Source organism: Chlorocebus sabaeus, chromosome 13, assembly GCF_047675955.1.
Source record: "Chlorocebus sabaeus isolate Y175 chromosome 13, mChlSab1.0.hap1, whole genome shotgun sequence".
NCBI classification, from domain to species: domain Eukaryota; kingdom Metazoa; phylum Chordata; class Mammalia; order Primates; family Cercopithecidae; genus Chlorocebus; species Chlorocebus sabaeus.
Window position 1 is genome coordinate 68599658 of NC_132916.1, and position 19391 is coordinate 68619048.

Below are 19391 nucleotides of genomic sequence, written 5' to 3' on the forward strand. Positions count from 1 at the left end.
TGATAATTTGTAAGTACTGTGATGTCACTAAGTAAAAGGCAAAGTTCTTAAAATAGTTGGCATGACTGGGCACGGTGGCTCACGTCTGTAATCCCAGTACTTTGGGAGGCCGAGGCGGGCAGATCATGAGGTCAGGAGATGGAGACCATCCTGGCCAACATGGTGAAACCCTGTCTCTACTAAAAATACAAAAATTGGCCAGGTGTGGTGGCACGCACCTGTAATCCCAGCTCCTTGGGAGGCTGAGGCAGGAGAATCGCTTGAACCCAGGAGCTGGAGGTTGCAGTGAGCCAAGATCACCACTGCACTCCAGCCTGATGACACAGTGAGACTCTGTCTCAAAAAAATAAAAATAAAAAAAAGAGGTTGACACTAGATTCCATAATACCATCTGAGCTCACCTTCTCCTATTTCTTCTTTTTCTTAAAAAACTGAATCCCAAAATACTGTGCTATTTCTTCTTAATCCTGCTCCAGGTTCAGGTGGCCCCAGGTTGTTCCTGGACCATAGCAGCCATGCACACTCCTGTCTCATGACCATTCACTGGCTGCCCCCTCTGCTGAAAACAAAAACATTCTCCCAGTAATCTGCACTGTTCACTCATTCACTTCCTTCAGTTCTTTGCTAAAGTGTCATCTCAGTGAGACTTCTCCAACCTCTGTATTTAAAACTAACCAAGCCTTCCCTAATTCCTTTGCTATTATTTCCACATAACATTTATCACTATCTAATATTCAATATATATTTAACTCATTTGTCTCTCCTGCACCAAAAAGAAATGGGATGTAAGTTTCAAGAAAGGGGAATTGTCTACTGTATCTTTCTCTATTGTACTGGAATATCCCTACTTTTTAGAGTTGTTTGTGGCACACATGAGGCACTCAATAAATACTTCTTAAATGAAATGTATGAGGAGAAGTGGAAATCTTGATTCCATAATTTCACACTCAAATTATTATCATAGAATAGAATTATCATGTTAATTAGCTTTAGGAGAGAGCTTTATTTTATTTCAAGTTCAAGATGCTTTTTAAATTTTATTTCTTACTCTCTACTTGCTTACGTTAAAAAATATAATTGCTGGCTGGGTGTTGTGGCTCATATTTATAATTCCAGTGCTTTGGGAGGCCAAAGTCAGAGGATTGCTTGATGCCAGAAGTTCAAGACCAGCCTGGGAAACATAGCAAGACTTTGTCTCTACAAGAAAAATTTAAAAATTAGCTAGATGTGGTGGCACCCACTTGTAGTTCTTGCTACCCAGGATACTGAGGTGGGAGGATTGCTTGAGTCCAGTACAGGTGTTCAAGGGTTCAGTGAGCTATGATCATGCCACTGCACACCAGTGTGGGTGACAAAATAAGTCCTTTTCTCTTAAAACAAAATAACAAAAATAAAGTTGCTAGGGTTCATGTGTCTTTAAATTAGTCACATGTAATTTGAAGTCATTCCAGGGAGGAATTAGAAGCATACTGGGTGAAGGTGAATCTCTGAAGTATTTAAGGACTTGGAGAAAAGTACCAAATGCCTTTCATTGATGCAAACAAGCGCATGCATTAGTTAGAATCTCACTTAGCGAGATTTCCTTTGTTCTGTTCTGGTATTAGTCTACTTGTAATATGGTGGTCTTTTTGTTGATATATACTATTTGTGGAATATATACTATTTTTATGGAATGCATGTGGTATTTTTGATACATGAATAAAATGTGTAATGATCAAATCAGGGTATTTAAGATATCTATCACCTCAAACATTTATTATTTATTTGAGTTGGGAACATTTCAAATCTTCTTTTCTAATTATTTTGAAATATACAATATATTGTTGTTAACTGCAGTCACCCTACTGTGCTATCAAACACTAGAACTTACTATTTCTATGTAACTGTTTTTTGTACCTACTAACCAACCTCTCCACCACCACCCTGCCACACACATACCCTTCCTGGCCTCTGGTAACTATCATTCTATTCCCTACCTCACTGAAAAAAACTTTTTTAGCTCCCACATATGAAAGAGAACAAATATTTGTCTTTCAGTGTCTGGCTTAATTCATTTAACAATAATGACCTCTAGTTGCATACACATTGCTGCAAATGACAGGATGTCATTCTTTTTTATGGCTGAATAGTATTCCACTGAGTATATATACCACATTTTCTTTTTTTTCCAATTTTATTCACATTTTTTATTCATTCATCCATTAATGAACATTTAGATTGATTTCATATGTTGCTATTGTGAATAGTCTTGCCATAAACAAGAGGATATGGGTATCCCTTTGATATACTGATTTCCTTTCCTTTGAATAAATACCCAGTAGTGAGACTACTGGATTTTATGTTAGTCGTATTTTTAGTTTGTTGAGGAAACTTCATACTGTCTTCTGTAATGGCTGTACTAATTTACTTTCCAAACAACAGTGTATAATATAGAGTTTCCTTTTCTCTGCATCCTCACAAGCATCTGTTATTTTTTGTCTTTTTGATAGGAGCAATTCTAACAAGGGTAAGATGTTGTCTTATTGCAGCTTGGATTGGTGTTTCCCTGATAATTCATTATGTTGAACATTTTTTCCACACACCTGTTGTCCATTTTTAAGTCCTTCCCCCCCCCCCTTTAACCAGAGGTGAGAGAGGTATGTCTTCTTTTGAGAAATGCCTACTCAGATCCATTGCCCACTTTTTCATGGGATTATTAGTTTTTTTGCTGTTAAGTTCTTTGAATTCCTCAGGTGTTTTTGTGTTGTGTTAGATAAAAAACACAAAAAGTTGTTTGAGTTCCTTGCTTATTCTGAATATTAGTTCCTTGGCAGATGAATGGTTTGCAAATATTTTCTCTCATTCAGCATGTTGTCCTTCTCACTCTGTTGACTGCTTCCTTTGCTGCATAGAAGCTTTTTAGTTTACATAGTCCCATTTGTCTATTTTATTTTTGTTGCCTGTGCTTTTGAAGTCTTAGCCATACATTTTTTGCCTAGACCAATGTTTGAGAGCATTTTCCCTATTTTCTTTTAGCAATTTCATAGTTTTTAGGTCTTCTGTTTAAGTCTTTAATCAATTTTGGGATGACTTTTGTATATTGTGAGACATAGGAATCTAGTTTCATTTTTCTGTACTTGGATATCCAGTTTTCCCTGTGCCATTATTGACGAGTATGCCTTTCCCCAATTTATATTCTTTATGGCTTTGTTGGAAATCAGTTAGCTATAAATGCATGCATTTATTCCTGGAGTGTCTATTCTGTTTCATTGGTTTATGTGTCTGTTTTTATACCAATACCTTGCTGTTTTAGTTACTACAGCTTTTTAATATATTTTGAAATCAGGTATGTGATGCCTCCAGCTTTGTTTTTTTTACTTAGGAACACTATGGCTATTTGGGCTCTTTAACGGTTCTATACAAATTTCAGGATTTTTTTTGTATTTATATGAAGAATGTCATTGCTGTTTTGATTGGGATTACATTGAGTCTGTAGACTGCTTTGCGTAATATGGTCATTTTAACAATATTAATTCTTCTGAGTCATGAGCATGGAATATCTTTCCATTTATTTGTGTCCTCTTAACATTCTTTCATCAGTGTTTTGAAGTTTTCCTCGTAAAGGTCTTTCACTTTCTTGGTTCAATTTACTCCTAAGTGTTTTATTTTTCTTAGCTATTGTAAATGAGATTGTTTTCTTTTTTAGCCAGTTTATTATTGGCACATAGAAATGCTGCTGATTTTTATATGTTGATTTTGTATCCTGCAATTTTACTAAATTCATTTATTGGTTCTAAGAGTGTTTTTGGTGGAGTCTTTAGGTTATATACATGCATACACATATAGGTATATATGCATTTTTTATATATATATCCATGTCTATATAGTACATACACACACACACACATACATATATCCATGTTATTTACAAAGAGGGACAGTTTTACTTCCTCTATTCCAATTTAGATTACATTTGTTTATTTCTCCTGCCTGATTGCTCTGGCAAGGACTTCCGGTACTATGTTGAATAAAAATGATGACCCAATCTCTAAATAAATAATAAAAATGAAGTGGTGGAAGTGGATATCCAATATCTTGTTACAGTTCTTTCAGCTTTTCCCCATTCAGTATTATGTTAGCTATACATTTGTCACATATGACCTTTATTATGCTGAGGTATGTTTCTTCTATGCCTAATTTGTTAAGAGTTGTAATCATGAAAGGAAGTTAAATTTTATAAAATTCCTTTTCTCTGTCTATTGAAATGATCATATTGTTTTTGTCCTTCATTCTGTTGTTGTGAGGTATCACATTTATTGACTTGCATGTGTTGAACCATCCTTTCATCTGATATATTATCCTTTTATGGTGCTGTTGGATTCACTTTGCTAGTATTTTGTTGAAGTTTTTTTGTGTCTGTGTTCATCAGGGGTATTGGCCTGTAGTTTTCTATTTCCATTATGTTCTTGTCTGGTTTTGGTATCAGGGTAATACTGGCCTCACAGAATGAGTTAGGAAGAATTTCCTCCTTTGAATTTTCTGACATAGTTTGAGAAGAATAGGTGTTAGTTTTTCTTTACAAGTTTGATAGCATTTGGAAGTAAAGCCATCCGGTGCTGAGCTTTTCTTTGTTGGGAGACTTTTTATTACTGATTCAATCTCATTACTTGTTATTTTATTTTTATTTATTTTTTTGAGACAGAAGATCGCTCTGCTCTGTCGCCCAGGCTGGAGTGCAGTGGCACAATCTCCCCTCACTGCAAGCTCCACCTCCCAGGTTCACGCCATTCTCCTACCTCAGTCTACCCAGTAGCTGGGAGTACAGGCGCCCGCCACCATGCCCGGCTAATTTTATGTATTTTTAGTAGAGACGGGGTTTCACCATGTTAGCCAGGATGGTCTCAATCTCCTGACCTCGTGATCCGCCCGCCTGTGGCCTCTCAAAGTGCTGAGATTACAGTCATGAGCCACCCCACCCGGCACATTACTTGTTATTGGTCTGTTCAGGTTTTTCTTTCTGATTCATTGTGTGGTTTTTTTTTTTATTTTTTTATTTTATTTATTTATTTTTTTTTTAGAGGGAGTTTCGCTCTTGTTGCCCAGGCTGGAGTACAGTGACTCAATCTCGCCTCACAGCAATCTCCGCCTCCTGGGTATAAGCAATTCTCCTGCCTCAGCCTCCCAAGTAGCTGGGATTACAGGCATGTGCCATCACACCAGGCTAATTTTTTTTTGTATTTTTAGTAGAGACAGGGTTTCTTCATGTTGGTCAGACTGGTCTCGAACTTCTGACCTCAGGTGATCCACCCACCTTGGCCTCCCAAAGTGCTGGGATTACAGGCATGAGCCATGGTGCCCAGCCCTGATTCATTCTTGGTAGATTGTATGTGTCTAGGAATTTATCCATTTCCTCTAGCTTTTCTAATTTGTTAGCATATAGTTCTTTATAAGTCTCGATGCTTTTTTGTATTTCTGTTGTATCAGTTGTAATGTCCCTTTTTGTTTGTGATTTTGCTAATTCACATCCTCTCTCTTATTTTCTTGGTTAGTCTAGCTAGTGATTTATCTATTTTGCCTTTTCAAAAAACTAACTTTTCATTCCATTGACCTTTGTATTATTTTTAAGTCTCTATTACATTTAGTTCTGCTCTGATCTTTATTTTTTCTTTCCTTCTGCTAATTTTGGATTTGTTCTGCTCTTGCTTTTCTAGTTATTGAGGGGTATCCTTAGCTTGATTATTTGAAATGTTTCTACTTCTTGATATAGGCATTTATTACTATGAAATTCCCTCTTAGCACTTCTTTTACTACATCCCATGGGTTTTGATATGTTGTGTTTCCATTTTCATTTGTCTCAAGACATTTATTTCCTTCTTTCTTCTTCATTGACCCAATGGCTGTTAAGCATGTTATTTAATTTCCAAGTATTTGTACGGTTTCCAAAGTTCCTGTTGTTATTGATTTCTAGTTTTATCCCATTGTGATCTGAAAGGTACTTGATATGATTTTGATTTTTTTTTTTATTTAAACTTGCTTTGTGGCCTAGCATATGGTCTATACTAGAGAATGTTTCATGTGTTGATGGGAAGAATGTGTATTCTGTCACTATTGGATAAAATATTCCATGCATGTCTTTTAGGTACATTGATCTGAAGTGCAGTTTAAATCTAATGTTTCTTTGTTGGTTTTCTGTCTTGATGATCTGCCTAATATGGAGAGTAGGGTGTTGAAGTCTTCAACTATTATTGTATTGGAGTCTATCTCTCCCTTTAGAACTAATAATATTCGCTATATATTGCTATATATTTGCTATATAAGCTAGAGGAACTGGATGTTCTGGTGTTAAGTTCATATATATTTAGAATTGTTATATCTTCTTGCTGAATGGATCCCTTTATCATTATACAGTGACCTTGTTTATTTATTTAAAATAGATTTAGGGGGTACAAATACAGCTTTGTTAAATGGGTATATTGCCTAGTGCTGAGGTCTGGGCTTCTAGTGTAACTATCACCTGAATAGTGTTTATTGTACCCATTAGGTAACTTTTCATCCCTCACCCGCCTCCCACCCTCCCACCTTTCCAAGTCTCTAATGCCTGTTATTCCAATCTGTATGTCCATGTGTGCATACTATTTATCTTTCACTTACAAGTGAGAACATGCAGTATTTTACTTTCTGTTTTTGATATTTTACTTAGGATAATGGCCTCCAAATCCATACATATAGCTGCAAAAGACATTATTTTATTTTTTCATGGATACATAGTATTCCATATATATATACCACATTTTCTTTATCCAATCATTCATTGATGGTTACTTAGGTTGATTCTGTGTCTATTGTGACTAGTGCTGTGATAAACATGAGTGCACGTATCTTTTTCATAAAATGTTTCTTTTCCTTTGGCTATATGCCCAGTAGTTGGATTGCTGGATCAAAGGGTAGTTCTATTTTTAATTCTTTGAGAAATCTCTATACTGTTTTCCACAGAGGTTGTCTAATTTACGTTTCTACCAACAGTATATAAATGTTCCCTTTTCTCTGCATCTTTGCCAACATCTCTTATTTTTTGACTTTTTAATAGTAGCCATTCTGACTGGTATAAGATGACATCTCATTATGGTTTAAATTTGCATTTCTCTGATGATTAGTTATGTTGAATATTTTTTCATCTGCTTGTTGGGCATTTTTATGTTTACTTTTGGAAAATGTCTGTCCATGGTTCTTTGCTCACTTCCTAATCCTTTTGTTGTTGTTGTTGACTTGTTTGAATTCCTTGTAGATTCTAGATATTAGTCCCTTGTCAGATGCATAGTTTGCAAATATTTTCTTCCGTTCTGTAGGTTGTCTGTTCATTGTCTGTCTATTTCTTTTGCTCTATAGAAGCATTAGTTTAAGTCCCATTTGTCTATATTTGTTATTGGTGCATTTGCTTTGAAATCTTAGTCTTGAATTCTTTGCATAGGCCAATGCCCAGAAGAGTTTTTCCTAGGTTTTCTTCTATAATTTTTAGTTTCACATCGTACGTTTCAGTCTTTAACTCATCTTAATTTTTGTATATAGTGACAGATAAATCCAGTTTCATTGTTTTGCATGTGGCTATGCAGTTTTCCCAGCACCCTTTATTGAGTAGGGTGTCCTTTCTTTGATGTATGTTTTTGTCAACTTTGTTAAATATCAGTTGGCTATAGGTATGTGGTTTTATTTCTGGTGTAGCAGGAAAAGCCACAGACAAAACCCCTCAGACACCGAGTTAAAGAAGGAAGTGGTTTCTTCAGCCAGGAGCATTGGCAAGACTCCTGTGTCAAGAGCTGAGCTCCCCGAGTGAGCAATTCCTGTCCCTTTTAAGGGCTTGCAACTCTAAGGGGGTCCGTGTGAAAGGGTGGTGATTGATTGAGCAAGCAGGGGGTATGTGACTGGGGGCTGCATACACCGGTAATTAGAAAGGAACTGAACAGGACAGAGATCTTCACAGTGCCTTTTTAATGCAAATAACCGGTTAGGTCAGGGGTAGATCTTTAACTTCCAGGCCCAGGGTGTGGTGCCGGGCTGTCTGCTTGTGGATTTCATTTCTACCTTTTAGTTTTTACTTCTTCTTTCTTTGGAGGCAGAAATTGGGCATAAGACAATATGAGGGGTGGTCTCCTCCCTTACTGGGTCCTCTATTCTGTCTGTTGATCTATATGTCTATGTTTATACCAGTACTATGCTGTTTGATTACTATAGACTTGTAGTATAATTTGGAGATAGGTAATGTGATGCCTGCTTTCACTAACTGGGTTCTTTTCAGTTCCATATGAAGTTTAGGATTTTTTTTCTAATTCTGTGAAAAATGTCATTGTTATTTTGATAGGAATTATATTGAGTCTGTAGATTGCTTTGGACAATATGGTCATTTTAACAATATTGATTCTTCTAATCTATGAGAATGGAATGTTTTTCCATTTACTTGTGTCCTCTTAACTCTCATCAGTATCTTGTAGTTTTCCTTATAGGCATCTATTACTCCTTGGTTAAATGTATTCCCAGAGTTGTTTTCTTTTTCTTTTCTTTTCTTTTCTTTTTTTTTTTTTTTTTTTTTTTTGACTATTAGAAATGGGATTGACTTTTGGTTTGGTTCTTAGCATGATTATTATTGCTGTATAGAAATGCTACTGATTTTTCTATTGATACATATTTGGAAATTATTTTAGAGAAAGATGTGGCTCTTCTTGCATTCCTAAAAGATTCTAATGTTCAGATGGGAAATGAGTATATAGCCTAGACAGCAAATATGTACTGGTGGCTGTTTTCTGGAGGCTTTTGTTATGTGAGTGATAAATATACTGCAAGGTACTGCCAAGAAGCTGCTTCTCCAAGATCTTTGTACAGAGACTAATGTCACGATGAGCATGTAGTTCTGGGATCTAGACCTGCATTGCTTTGTATATTTAGTAGTGGACTGCATTAGTACAGCTTTGCTGGTGTGGGCTCTACTTTACTTCTAGAGCCAGTGGATTTTCATCAAGTTAAGCATTTTACCTTCACTAGCATTCCATTCTTTACCTAATTTACTTATGTAGCAAACCTGTCGAGCATCAAAGTGTCAGTTGCGGATTCTTTGGCAGAAGTAAAACCGGTTTATGTTTCAGTAAAACTAACACTAAAAACTCTATTCCTATCCTTTGGGAGTTTGATCCACAATTTCCTTGTTTTTGCTCCTTCATAAAACACTGAGTAGAAAGGAGGCTTCTTAGGACAGAGGGGACTTGTTCCTTTTTTATTTTTTAACAAAAAAGAACCTCTGAGAATCCTGTCCCCTACGATGTAGTCTGGGGGTGCTGTGGTGTGCGCATATCCATAAACTTGTGTATCTCCATACCTAACAGCGCTGCTGGGCTCAAGGGAAAAGAATACTGTTTGCAGAATGAATCCATTGTCACGTAGACAACCTCAAGCAGGGAAGGAAGCTTATGCTTCCATAAGGCTTAGCAAAGTCTTCTCATATGAGAGCTAGCAAAGAATTTGAAGATCCAAAATATCAGGGTCCATTTTGAAAGCTGGGGCAATAGTGGAGGGGGTGTCGAAAGTCCTAGTGTATAAAAGGTGGGTTACCTGAGGTACAGTCCAAAGTCCATGAGTAAACAGAGGCTAGGGGCAGAGGAAAGAAGACACCTGAGGGAGCCCCTGTTTTCCTTATTTGGTTCAGGTCAGAGAGTGGGTATTTGTCTATAGCTACCCTACCCTTACTACCCTCCCCACAACACTCCCTCACCTCTCACCAAAAAAGAAAAAAAAAAAAGGAAGAATAGAAACTTTTGAACCCATGTGGGGATTTCACAATCATGTCTTCTTTTCTTGGTAATGTTCTGCTTTGACATAATAACAAATCTGTTTGTGTTTGCAAAGGATTAGCTATGGACCCTGCTTCTGGAGCAAAACTCAGACAAGGATTTAGTAAATCTTCTAAAAAAGATTAACTCCTAGAAGCCAGGTAAGAAAAAAAAAAATCACCTCTAATCCAGGTGTTCCTGGTCAGTTAATGACTTTTAAGAGAACGGATGCATAGTAGGCAAACTGAAGAGACGTTTGGACAAACTCCAGATTGAGTTAACAAAATGTATGCTCTTGAAACTGACTCTTCTGTTAAACATACAGTTCAAAGAGGATATTCAGTTTTTGATTTATGACTTAATAGGAAAGGGGAATGATCCTTCACTTTTGACTGGAAAGGTTATTGCCTTGTCCCTTTTTCTAAGTACCTTACCCTCAAAAAGAATAGTTTCCCTGAGAATGTGAATTGTTTGTAAAACAATTAAAAGTCTAAAGAGGCCTACATTATTTAGCATTCTCAATGTGGAAACAATGACGTTCTAAAGTAAATGCCTCTTCTTTCTGCTTTCAGACTGGCTCCCTGAAACCCATCAGCCTGGATGGCTGCATACCCCAGAATGCCACCTAAGGGGAGGGAACGGTAGATGTGACATCGGTTTATATACCCTTGATTCTTCTTGAAGCATCACTTAGAACAAGTAAAACTAGCTTCAAATTTTTATTTACTCTCTTTGAATTTTTCAAAACAAAAGCCTGAAACCAATCAACCTGTATAATGCATGATTCAAATTCACTTGATGTTTTTTAATTGGACATTTGATGGGTTTTTAAGACAATGTTGCTTTGATATTAGAACCTTTTTAGTAGACTAGTAATTGGAGTACAAACATTATTTACTTACTAGGAAAATCTTTCTTTAACTGGCTTCATTTTATGTACTAGCCGTGAAATCTCAGTTTTGATATTGGCATCTAGTAAGTATTAAATTATAGCTATTATACTTAATTTAAATGTTTATGTATATACTGTGTAGAAGTGTCTTACATATACCAGTCACACAGACCATATTTGGGGGGAAACACTGAAGTAGAGGATAAAACATTACCAAAATCTTCCATACTGTGGGAAGAATGTTCTCAGTGGCCTCAATGCATTTATTTATCATGGCCAAACCAGAAGCTATCTATTCATTTCGTTAGCATTGATTTATACAGATCTCTGTTGGGAGGTGACCCTCTCTTCTCTTTGCAGTCTTTTTCTTTTTTTTTTTGAGACAGGATCTCAGTCTGTCACCCAGGCTGCAGTTGTGCGATCTTGGCTCAAGCAGTACCTTCCACCTCAGCCTCCCGGGTAGCTGGGACCACAGACTTGCACCACCACAACCGGCTAATTTTTTATATTTTTTGTAGAGATGGGGTTTCGCTACTGGCCGAGCTAGTCTTGAATTCTTGAGCTCAAGCCATCTGCCTGCCTTGGCCTCCCAAAGTGCTGGGATTACTGGCATGAGCCACTGTGCCCAGCCTCTTTGCAATCTTAAGGGTCAATAGATCTCTTTTTGTAGAATGAGTTGTACTTATACTTTTAAATCCAAGAACTTTTTCTTAACCTCGTAAAATTTTAATTAGGACAATTAAACCGTTTCTTTCTGTCCAAATGTAAGTAGGAGAATCCCAGCCTACCCCAGCTTGTAATGCAGAATACCTGAAATTCTTATGCTCTGTATTTTGGGGACCAGAGTCCAAATGTTATGTTCTGTGTTCAGGAAAATCAAGTATGTGTTGTGGAACTGACAGGAGACAGTAGTAAGCCATGTAAAAGTATCTGTGGAAGCTTCTGTAAATGGATGTCAGGAGGTTTTAGCTGAGATGAGCTACTCCTTTTTCCCCTTTTGCTCTGGGAGATTGCTTTGCCTCTGAGAACAAAGAGGGGATATGGGAACTGACTTAAACGTCCCCAAGCAGTGGACTCCTACTACTGGAATAACTTACATCACTTTGTCTCATTTCCTCCCCGCGGGTTTCATTGTAGTTTAAAGACCCAGGTCTGTCTGGCAGCTGGGTCTCACAGATTATGCTTCCTTCTCAGTTCCAACCCTGGGTAGCAGTTTGCCCCTTAAGTGGTCATCAGCATCATTGTTAAGGACTGTGAGTGGGTCAGGTTTTTCTCACGTTTGACCAATAGGCTTCTTGGATAGACAGATAAATTCGTCTTCCCTTTCTCTACCTACCCCCACCTTATTTAGTGGTAAAATAAACAGAAATAGGCCTGTCAGATTTAAGGAGCATAATACTTTGAGGAAATCCCAATAAGAAATAAGTACATTTCTAATTTGGCTAGAAATTAATAGTAAACACCATTGTAAAAGTGGATCATGGTAGCCCAGGTTAGACTAAACTCTGGTAGATAGTATTCTGATCTATACATTAGAAATAAATTATGTCATATTATAGACTGATTTAAAATATTGTACAGTATTTTTAGAAATAAGATCTTAGCACTGTGAATTTAACAGAAGCATATAAGCTTCCATCTTAAGTCATAATTATTTTACTCAAAAAAAGTGAAGTTTCTAATAGATGCTCAGTAGAGGTTCAGACAGTAGTTTCTGTGGAGGAAGTAATGACCAGGAGGGGGCAGGAGGGGGCAGGAGGGGGCAGGAGGGGGCAGGAGGGAGCCAGGTGGAGCTGGAAGTGTTTTCTTTCTTGATCTGAGTGTATGTAGTTCATGTTGACACAGGTGGAGTGGTATGAAAAATTAATCAAGCCAAATTGCAAGATTTGAAAAGTTTATTATATGTAAGATATATGTTTATGGAAAAGAAAGCCTCTAAAAACATAAGACAATGGAGCTTTAAAAAAGGTTAGGTTTTACATCTTTAAAACTCATTAATAAGATACCAAATTCAAGAGATTATAGTTACATTGTAAAACATAATCCTCTTTGAATAAAAGCTAATAAGGACAAACTGATGAATTACAAATGCACTTATTTACTGGTGATTAAAAACAATACTTAAGAAGTTAAGCAGCTTGAGTAGTAGTTTAAGCTAGACAGAGCAAAGAAAATTCTTGTTTAATATATATATTTTTAATTCCAGTAATATTTTCTTAAATTCCTGTTAAAAATATAATCAATATTATAGTCAGCAAAATGCCTTTGACTGACGCCTGGATTATTTTACCACTTAACCTGGTTACACAGTGATTTTTTTTTCTGTCAGATGTAGCTGACAACCAGTTTAGTCTTTAAGATAAATGAAGTGATAACTCACATTGCAGCATCTTGTGGAAAATATTCAAACTACATTTAAAATGCTTCTGTAAAATGGAGAACTCTATTGCTCCACAAGAAATTGTATATGTAAAACTACAGGTTGGCTATGGTAATAGCAACTAAACTACATCCAACCCTGAAGGTAGAAAAATCCCTGAAAAGAAATACACAGCCTAGTCATAATATATCATATAAAGGTTATTTTCTTATTTTTAAAATTCTCCCAATTTGGAGAGATCCAAACCTTTCCATAGTTCCCTTACTAGGCAGTGCCACATAAAGTTATTTAGTGAACATTATGATCATGGCTTACGATTAAATTCCATATGACAAACACTTATATATAGCAGCCGTCATTTTGGATGTTGGTTATGACAATATTTGCAGTTTGATTACAGAACACGCGTTCATTACATTTGGTACAAAGCATGAACACTCAGGACAGATTGGCACAATACATGCAGTTCGAGAATTCTCTTATCTCAAGCCAGTCATCACTGAATAAGCCATAGTCTCAGTTCCGTTTTCCAAATCTTTCTCATATTGTAACTGACATTTAAAATGCTTCTTAAAACATCTTCCAGAATACGAAAAATACACTTTAAAAATCATTTATCTGAATGCATGATGGAAATGAGGCAGGATGGCAGAGCCAGTGCCAGCTGAGAACACATGAGGGATGGGGGGCAGGGGGAGCTGGCCCAGGCTCACAGTGCCCATGGCAAGTGGGGGTTCTTGCTGCTGCTGCCCCAGACAGCTTAACCTGTGGGGCAGAGATTCCCCAGGCCCCAGGGCAAGAGTGCTATTCCCAAAGGTATTTTGGGTAGCAGGAGGGGGCAGCTGCCAGAAGCCCAACAGGGGGGACAGGTCCAGAGAGGCAGGTATTGTTAGGTTCACAGCATCTGCAGGCAGCTCCTTGGGCAGGTTTACTTTACCAGCATTTCCCTTAGCCAGATCAAAACCTGGATTGAGCTTTTGAGGTGACTGAGGCTCTTGCAGAGGCAAGTCCTCAAACAAACTGATATTGCAAAAACCTTTAGTATCTGCTTTGAGAGGCAGGCTTGCAAGTGGGGAGTATGAGGTAGAAGTGGTGTTGTACTTGTGATTGGGAAGCGGTGGCGGAGGAGAGCTAGGGGATACCGAGGGGTGGAGGGAGGCCAGGGACTCTGGCAGCGGCTGCATAGGCTGGGCGGCTTGATCTGGGGGACTGAGGGTGAGGCTATGGACCTCAGCTGGCAAGCTACTTGCAAGCCCGTTCTGGGCAGAAGCTCCTAAAGGGAAAGGAGGCAAGGCAGCAGCCTTCAGTTGGAATGAAGTCGAGATGGTGTGGAAGGTGCTCAGAAGGTCTCCGGTCTGCAAGCTCTCTTTCATCAGCTCCTGTGAGTGGGTCTTCTTGGTATGCCGGGTAAGGTGATCCTTGCGCCCAAATCTCTGGGCACAGAACTGGCACAGGAAGTCCTTGCATCCTGTGTGGACCACCAGGTGGCGTCGCACATCCTTCCGGGTGTAGAAGCATCTTTCACAGTGGTCGCACTGGTGCTTCTTTTCCTTGGTTGCGCTAGGGGGCTTCTCTTCCGCATGGGCTTTGAGGTGGTCCAGTAGCACCTCGGTGCTCCCTAGCTCCAGGGCACAGACCCCACAGGTGAGGTCCCCACTGCTGGCCGCATGGAGGGCCAGGTGCCTCTTATAGCCCAGCATGGTGTTGTACTTCTTCCCACACTCCTCACACCCAAAGGCCATTTTGTTGGGGTCGTGGGTCTGGAGGTGGTTTTTCAGGTGGTCTTTCCGGTTGAACGTCTTCTCACAGTGAGCACACTGGTGAGATTTCTGGGGAGAATGAGTAGCCATATGCCTAGGAGCAGAAGGAGAAATTTCACAATACAGAGTTGTTTTAAAGAGCTGAAGAAAGGTGTAGAAACAATATTATATCAAAATGTTAATAGTTTTCTCTGGGTCTTGGTATAATTTTCAAAATTCTTTCTTATATTTTCCAAATATGTAAACTTTTATAATTAAAAAAGCAAGCAATACTAAAGCCATAATACATTTTTCACACCTATAAAACGTTTTATGAGACAGGATCTCACTCTTTTGCCCAGGCTGGAGTGCAGTGGTCCGATCATGGCTCACTGCAGCCTCAACCTCCTGGGCTCAAGCAGTCTTCCCACCTTAGCCTCTCAAATAGCTGCAACTACAGGCACACACCACCAGGCCTGGCCAATTTTTTAAATTTTTCATTTCTTATTTTTTTTGTAGAGACAAGGTCTCACTATGCCCATGCTGGTCTCAAACTCCTGGGCTCAAGTGATCCTCCTGCCTTGTCCTCCCAAAGTGTTGGGATTACAGACAAGAATCACCCTGCCTGGCCAGAATATTCTTTAAGAGAACATGTTTTTTTAATGTATACAGATTTCTAAACAAAGTATGCAAGTATTTAAAAATATGTGACCATGAAAAATCTTTTTCAGGAAGGGGTTAAAGGGGTCTTTTGCACTCTGGAAATTCAAGTGACTCAATTTGCCTGCTACCCAGAACCACATAAAGCCCCAGTTTTAGGTTATCGCTCCTAGTTCCTATGTTTCTGTTGTTTGAGACAGAAAGTTCAGGCCATGGACAGGTAACTCTTAGGAGCCTCTTAAAAAGTCCATCCTTAAGCTCAGAAAAGTGTCTAATAGGACTGTGAACATCAGCCTGCTGCCTGTGCTTTCAGCCTCAGCCTCTGCCCACCGTGAGATCTCACCACTGTCTTGATTTCCTTCATTCAAAGCTTGCCTATCAGCTCTTACCTCTGATTCTGCTGCCTGTCTCCATTACTTCAAATTTTCCCTCTAAGACACCTTCGACTTACTTCTTAAAGGTCACTGGTAATTTAATTGGCAAAATTCAAAAAGACTTTCTTCTTTAAATATGAAGCTGCTACTCCTAATAAGAGTTGTAAGTCTGTCTTCAACAATGGCTCAGGGACAAGCCATAGTCCGTCTAGTCAATTTGGAATTTCAAAATAGCTATTTTATGTTTGTGAAGAAGAAATTGTTATGGAAAGCCACCACAATTCCATCTCTTTCACAGTTCCACTGAATTGCTAACATCGAAACTTAACATTGGCTTTTAAAAGCTCAGTGCATAAGGAAACCCTGAGTTTGTCACCCTTGAGCTTTAAAAGGGTTCATTTTAATAACTAAAACACAGAGCACTATATGTTAGCATCTCCTATAAAACAATCCTTCATTACAACTTGTAGCTTCATATCCCTCAGGGCAGTTACCTCCTTTACGGGTTTTGTCATGAGAGGCTAAAGCTTGTCCTGACTGACAATTTAAGTGCAGTTGTACCCTGTGAGCTTTCACGTTAGATACAAAAGAATTTCTAACAACTCATTCCGTAAAAGAGATAGGATCTCTTTTTTTTTTTTTTTTTTTTTTTTTTGAGACGGAGTCTCGCTCTATCGCCCAGGCTGGAGTGCAGTGGCACAATCTCGGCTCACTGCAAGCTCCGCCTCCCGGGTTCACGCCATTCTCCTGCCTCAGCCTCCCGAGGAGCTGGTACTACAGGCGCCCGCCACTGCGCCCGGCTAATTTTTTTCTATTTTTAGTAGAGACGGGGTTTCGCCATGGTCTCGATCTCCTAACCTTGTGATCCGCCCGCCTCGGCCTCCCAAAGTGCTGGGATTACAGGCGTGAGCCACCGCGCCCGGCCAGGATCTCTTTAAGACAGTATGTTTAAGTCAAAAGTGTACTTAGTTACACCTTTCAGCCAACATCTGCCCTATACTGTTTATTCCTGCTCCTCTTGTGGAGCCAGAATTGGTGAGGGGTCTATAACAGCAGCTGTTGAGTGGAGGCCCCCACCTAGAGGCCGACTGGAAGCCAGTTCAAAAAATATAAAGCTAATCTGAATCAAACTGTCATTTTCTTAAAAATAAAGTACAACCTCATGCCTCCCTCCTGTCTCTCATTAAAAATAAAAAATAAAAAAGCCTGCTGTGTGCATCCCTTCCCTTCCCTCCAGGACACCACGGCTGGTTTGCACATAAATGATAACATGGTGGGTACTGTAAGGCAGGGACAGGAACCAACACGATGGGCATCTGAGAAATCAGATTGTGCTGGTGTCTCCACATTCTAGGTCTATCTAAATAAATGCACAGGTTGGAGAAAGGGTTTTTAGAGCATGTTAGAGGGCAAATAGCCATGTTGTTTTACAAGATATCTATATGTATATATATATCGCAGGAATAAATATGAAGTGGGGCTGGCTTACACACTTGGTATTTAAACTTTTTTTTTTTTTTTTTTTTTTGGCCCAGTACTGGTGACCCACAGCTCTCGAGTCAGTTTGTACCTCTCTCTTTTCTTTCATTATAGAGGATTTTCATCTGATTTGATTTCATTTATCACCCATGGGTAGATCAATACCAGGTTAATGACTTCACCTGGTTATCTCCTACCCACTCTTTCCTGTCCTACACCTGTACTACCTGTAAGTGGGGTGCAAGCTGACACCCCAGTAGTACTTGAACAAGACCACTGCCTTCCAAACTTCACTAGCTCCCACACTTCTGAATTTCTTGACTCTTTCCCTTGCCTGGCATCTACTTCTTTCCCTTTTAATTTATCCCTTACTTACTTATGCAACAATCCTGATCTAGAACATTCTCATCCTGTAGCTGAAATTACTTCAACGACTTGTTTCTTTCCCTCGGTTTTTCATCTTACCTTATAACCCATGAAAACAGCTTTAGTATGTCCTAGAGTCAGTACCCAATGCCACCATATTTGGGTATCATCTGGATCATATCAGTGATCTTAGAATTATTTAGAGGTTGATTGCTCACATTAGGACCTCCAACCTTGCCAAATCATCTTTTCTTGCCTGTTGCTGTCTCTAACTGGTTTCATTATTTGCTGCACTGAGACCCACATTATGTTTTCTGGTTAATCAAGTCAGTTATTTTTTTCCTTCAACCTCTGTTGCCCCATCTTTTTTTTTTTTTTTTTTTTTTTTGAGATGGAGTCTCACCCTGTCATCAGGCCGGAAAGTGCAGTGACTCAATGTCAGCTCACTGCAACCTCTGCCTCCCAGGTTTAAGTGATCCTCCTGCCTCAGCCTCCCGAGTAGTCGGGACTACAGGCGTGCACCACCACGCCCAGCTAATTTTTTATATTTTTAGTAGAGACAGGGTTTCACCATGTTGACCAGGATGGTCTCTATCTGTTGACCTCATGATCCACCCACCTTGGTCTCCCAAAGTGCTGGGATTACAGGTATCATCCTTTTTTTAAAAGCAAAACCGAAAGCATCCTGCCATCTCACACTCTTCCAGTCCTTTATTATATCACTGCTTCAGGCAAGAGAGGCAAGACATGCTGGGGGCTGAGGTAGGGAAGGCGGTTCGTACATAAAGTACACTGACAGCTTCCCTTTTTGCCTCTCTTTACACCCTTAACTGAACAAGCCATTTTCCTTGCTCAGAATAACTACCTTCTAAACATGACTTAAGACTTCTTTTTCAGTGCAGTTTACCATAGTAAATTATTTCTTGGAACATGCGGGGTACTGATTCTACCTGTCATACCCAAATACACGTATACTCAAGTCCTGCGGTCCACCCTGTGGACCACGTGTGTATGAAAAGTCAGCCTTCAGTATACACAGGTTTCCCACCCTGCAAATACTGTACTTTCAATCTGCATTTGGTTGAAAAATATTTGTGTATAAGTGGACCTGCACAGCTCAAACTCACGTTGTTCAAGGGTCAACTGTAATTCCAATAGTTCTACCCCACTAATTCTTCTTTTCTAAACATTGATCTCTTGTATGTGTCTCAGTCTTTATCCACAGTTTTAGTGTCCTTACTGTGACTCAGCTACAGCCAGCGCTGCTCTCATGTTTGGATAAGGACCCTTACCCTACGCACACGCAAGAAGCTTCATGAAAAACAGGGAGCCTCTGCAACAAAATCATGCACATGATCGGCACTCAGTACTTCTGCTCGTGACAGCTAGAGGGGGGCCCATGTACAGAAGACATTTTAATTTTAAAATACATAAGCATTTGCAGGCTAACTTTTAAAACCAACTTATTACATTACATTATGTGTAACAGTGGTATTCTTAAGGGCCAGGAGCATAATTTCCATCTTTTCATTCTTTCAAGTGCCTTCCTCCAGGGTCACTCCAAGATTTCATAATGTCATCTATGGCAGTACCAGTCAGATGCAAAGTCTCACTTGCTAAAGCCTGGCTCTCTCCAGGCGTTTGTATGTGAACAGTCAAAGTTGAAACTTCAAAGTTTATTTCATGAAATTAAGGGCAAATGGTGCA

General features: G+C 39.0%; 2 protein-coding genes across 28 annotated transcripts in view; one reads left to right on the forward strand and one right to left on the reverse strand.

Moving 5' to 3' along the window:
* The window catches only part of ZC2HC1B (zinc finger C2HC-type containing 1B), a 66119-nt gene extending 55551 nt beyond the window's left edge, over positions 1 to 10568 (forward strand). Inside the window, exons 7-8 of the mRNA XM_008006798.3 lie at positions 9871 to 9955; positions 10367 to 10568. Of these exons, the coding sequence (XP_008004989.3) occupies positions 9871 to 9941 (71 nt within the window). The 3' untranslated portion in view covers positions 9942 to 9955; positions 10367 to 10568. The remainder of the gene's footprint in view (positions 1 to 9870; positions 9956 to 10366) is intronic.
* Positions 10569 to 12563: 1995 nt separating this feature from the next.
* PLAGL1 (PLAG1 like zinc finger 1) overlaps positions 12564 to 19391 on the reverse strand; it is a 66577-nt gene continuing 59749 nt past the window's right edge. For all 27 annotated transcript variants that reach the window (XM_073022543.1, XM_008006777.3, XM_038000778.2 and 24 more), the window contains one exon: positions 12564 to 14920. In XM_073022543.1, the coding sequence (XP_072878644.1) occupies positions 13681 to 14920 (1240 nt within the window). In that variant the 3' untranslated portion in view covers positions 12564 to 13680. The remainder of the gene's footprint in view (positions 14921 to 19391) is intronic.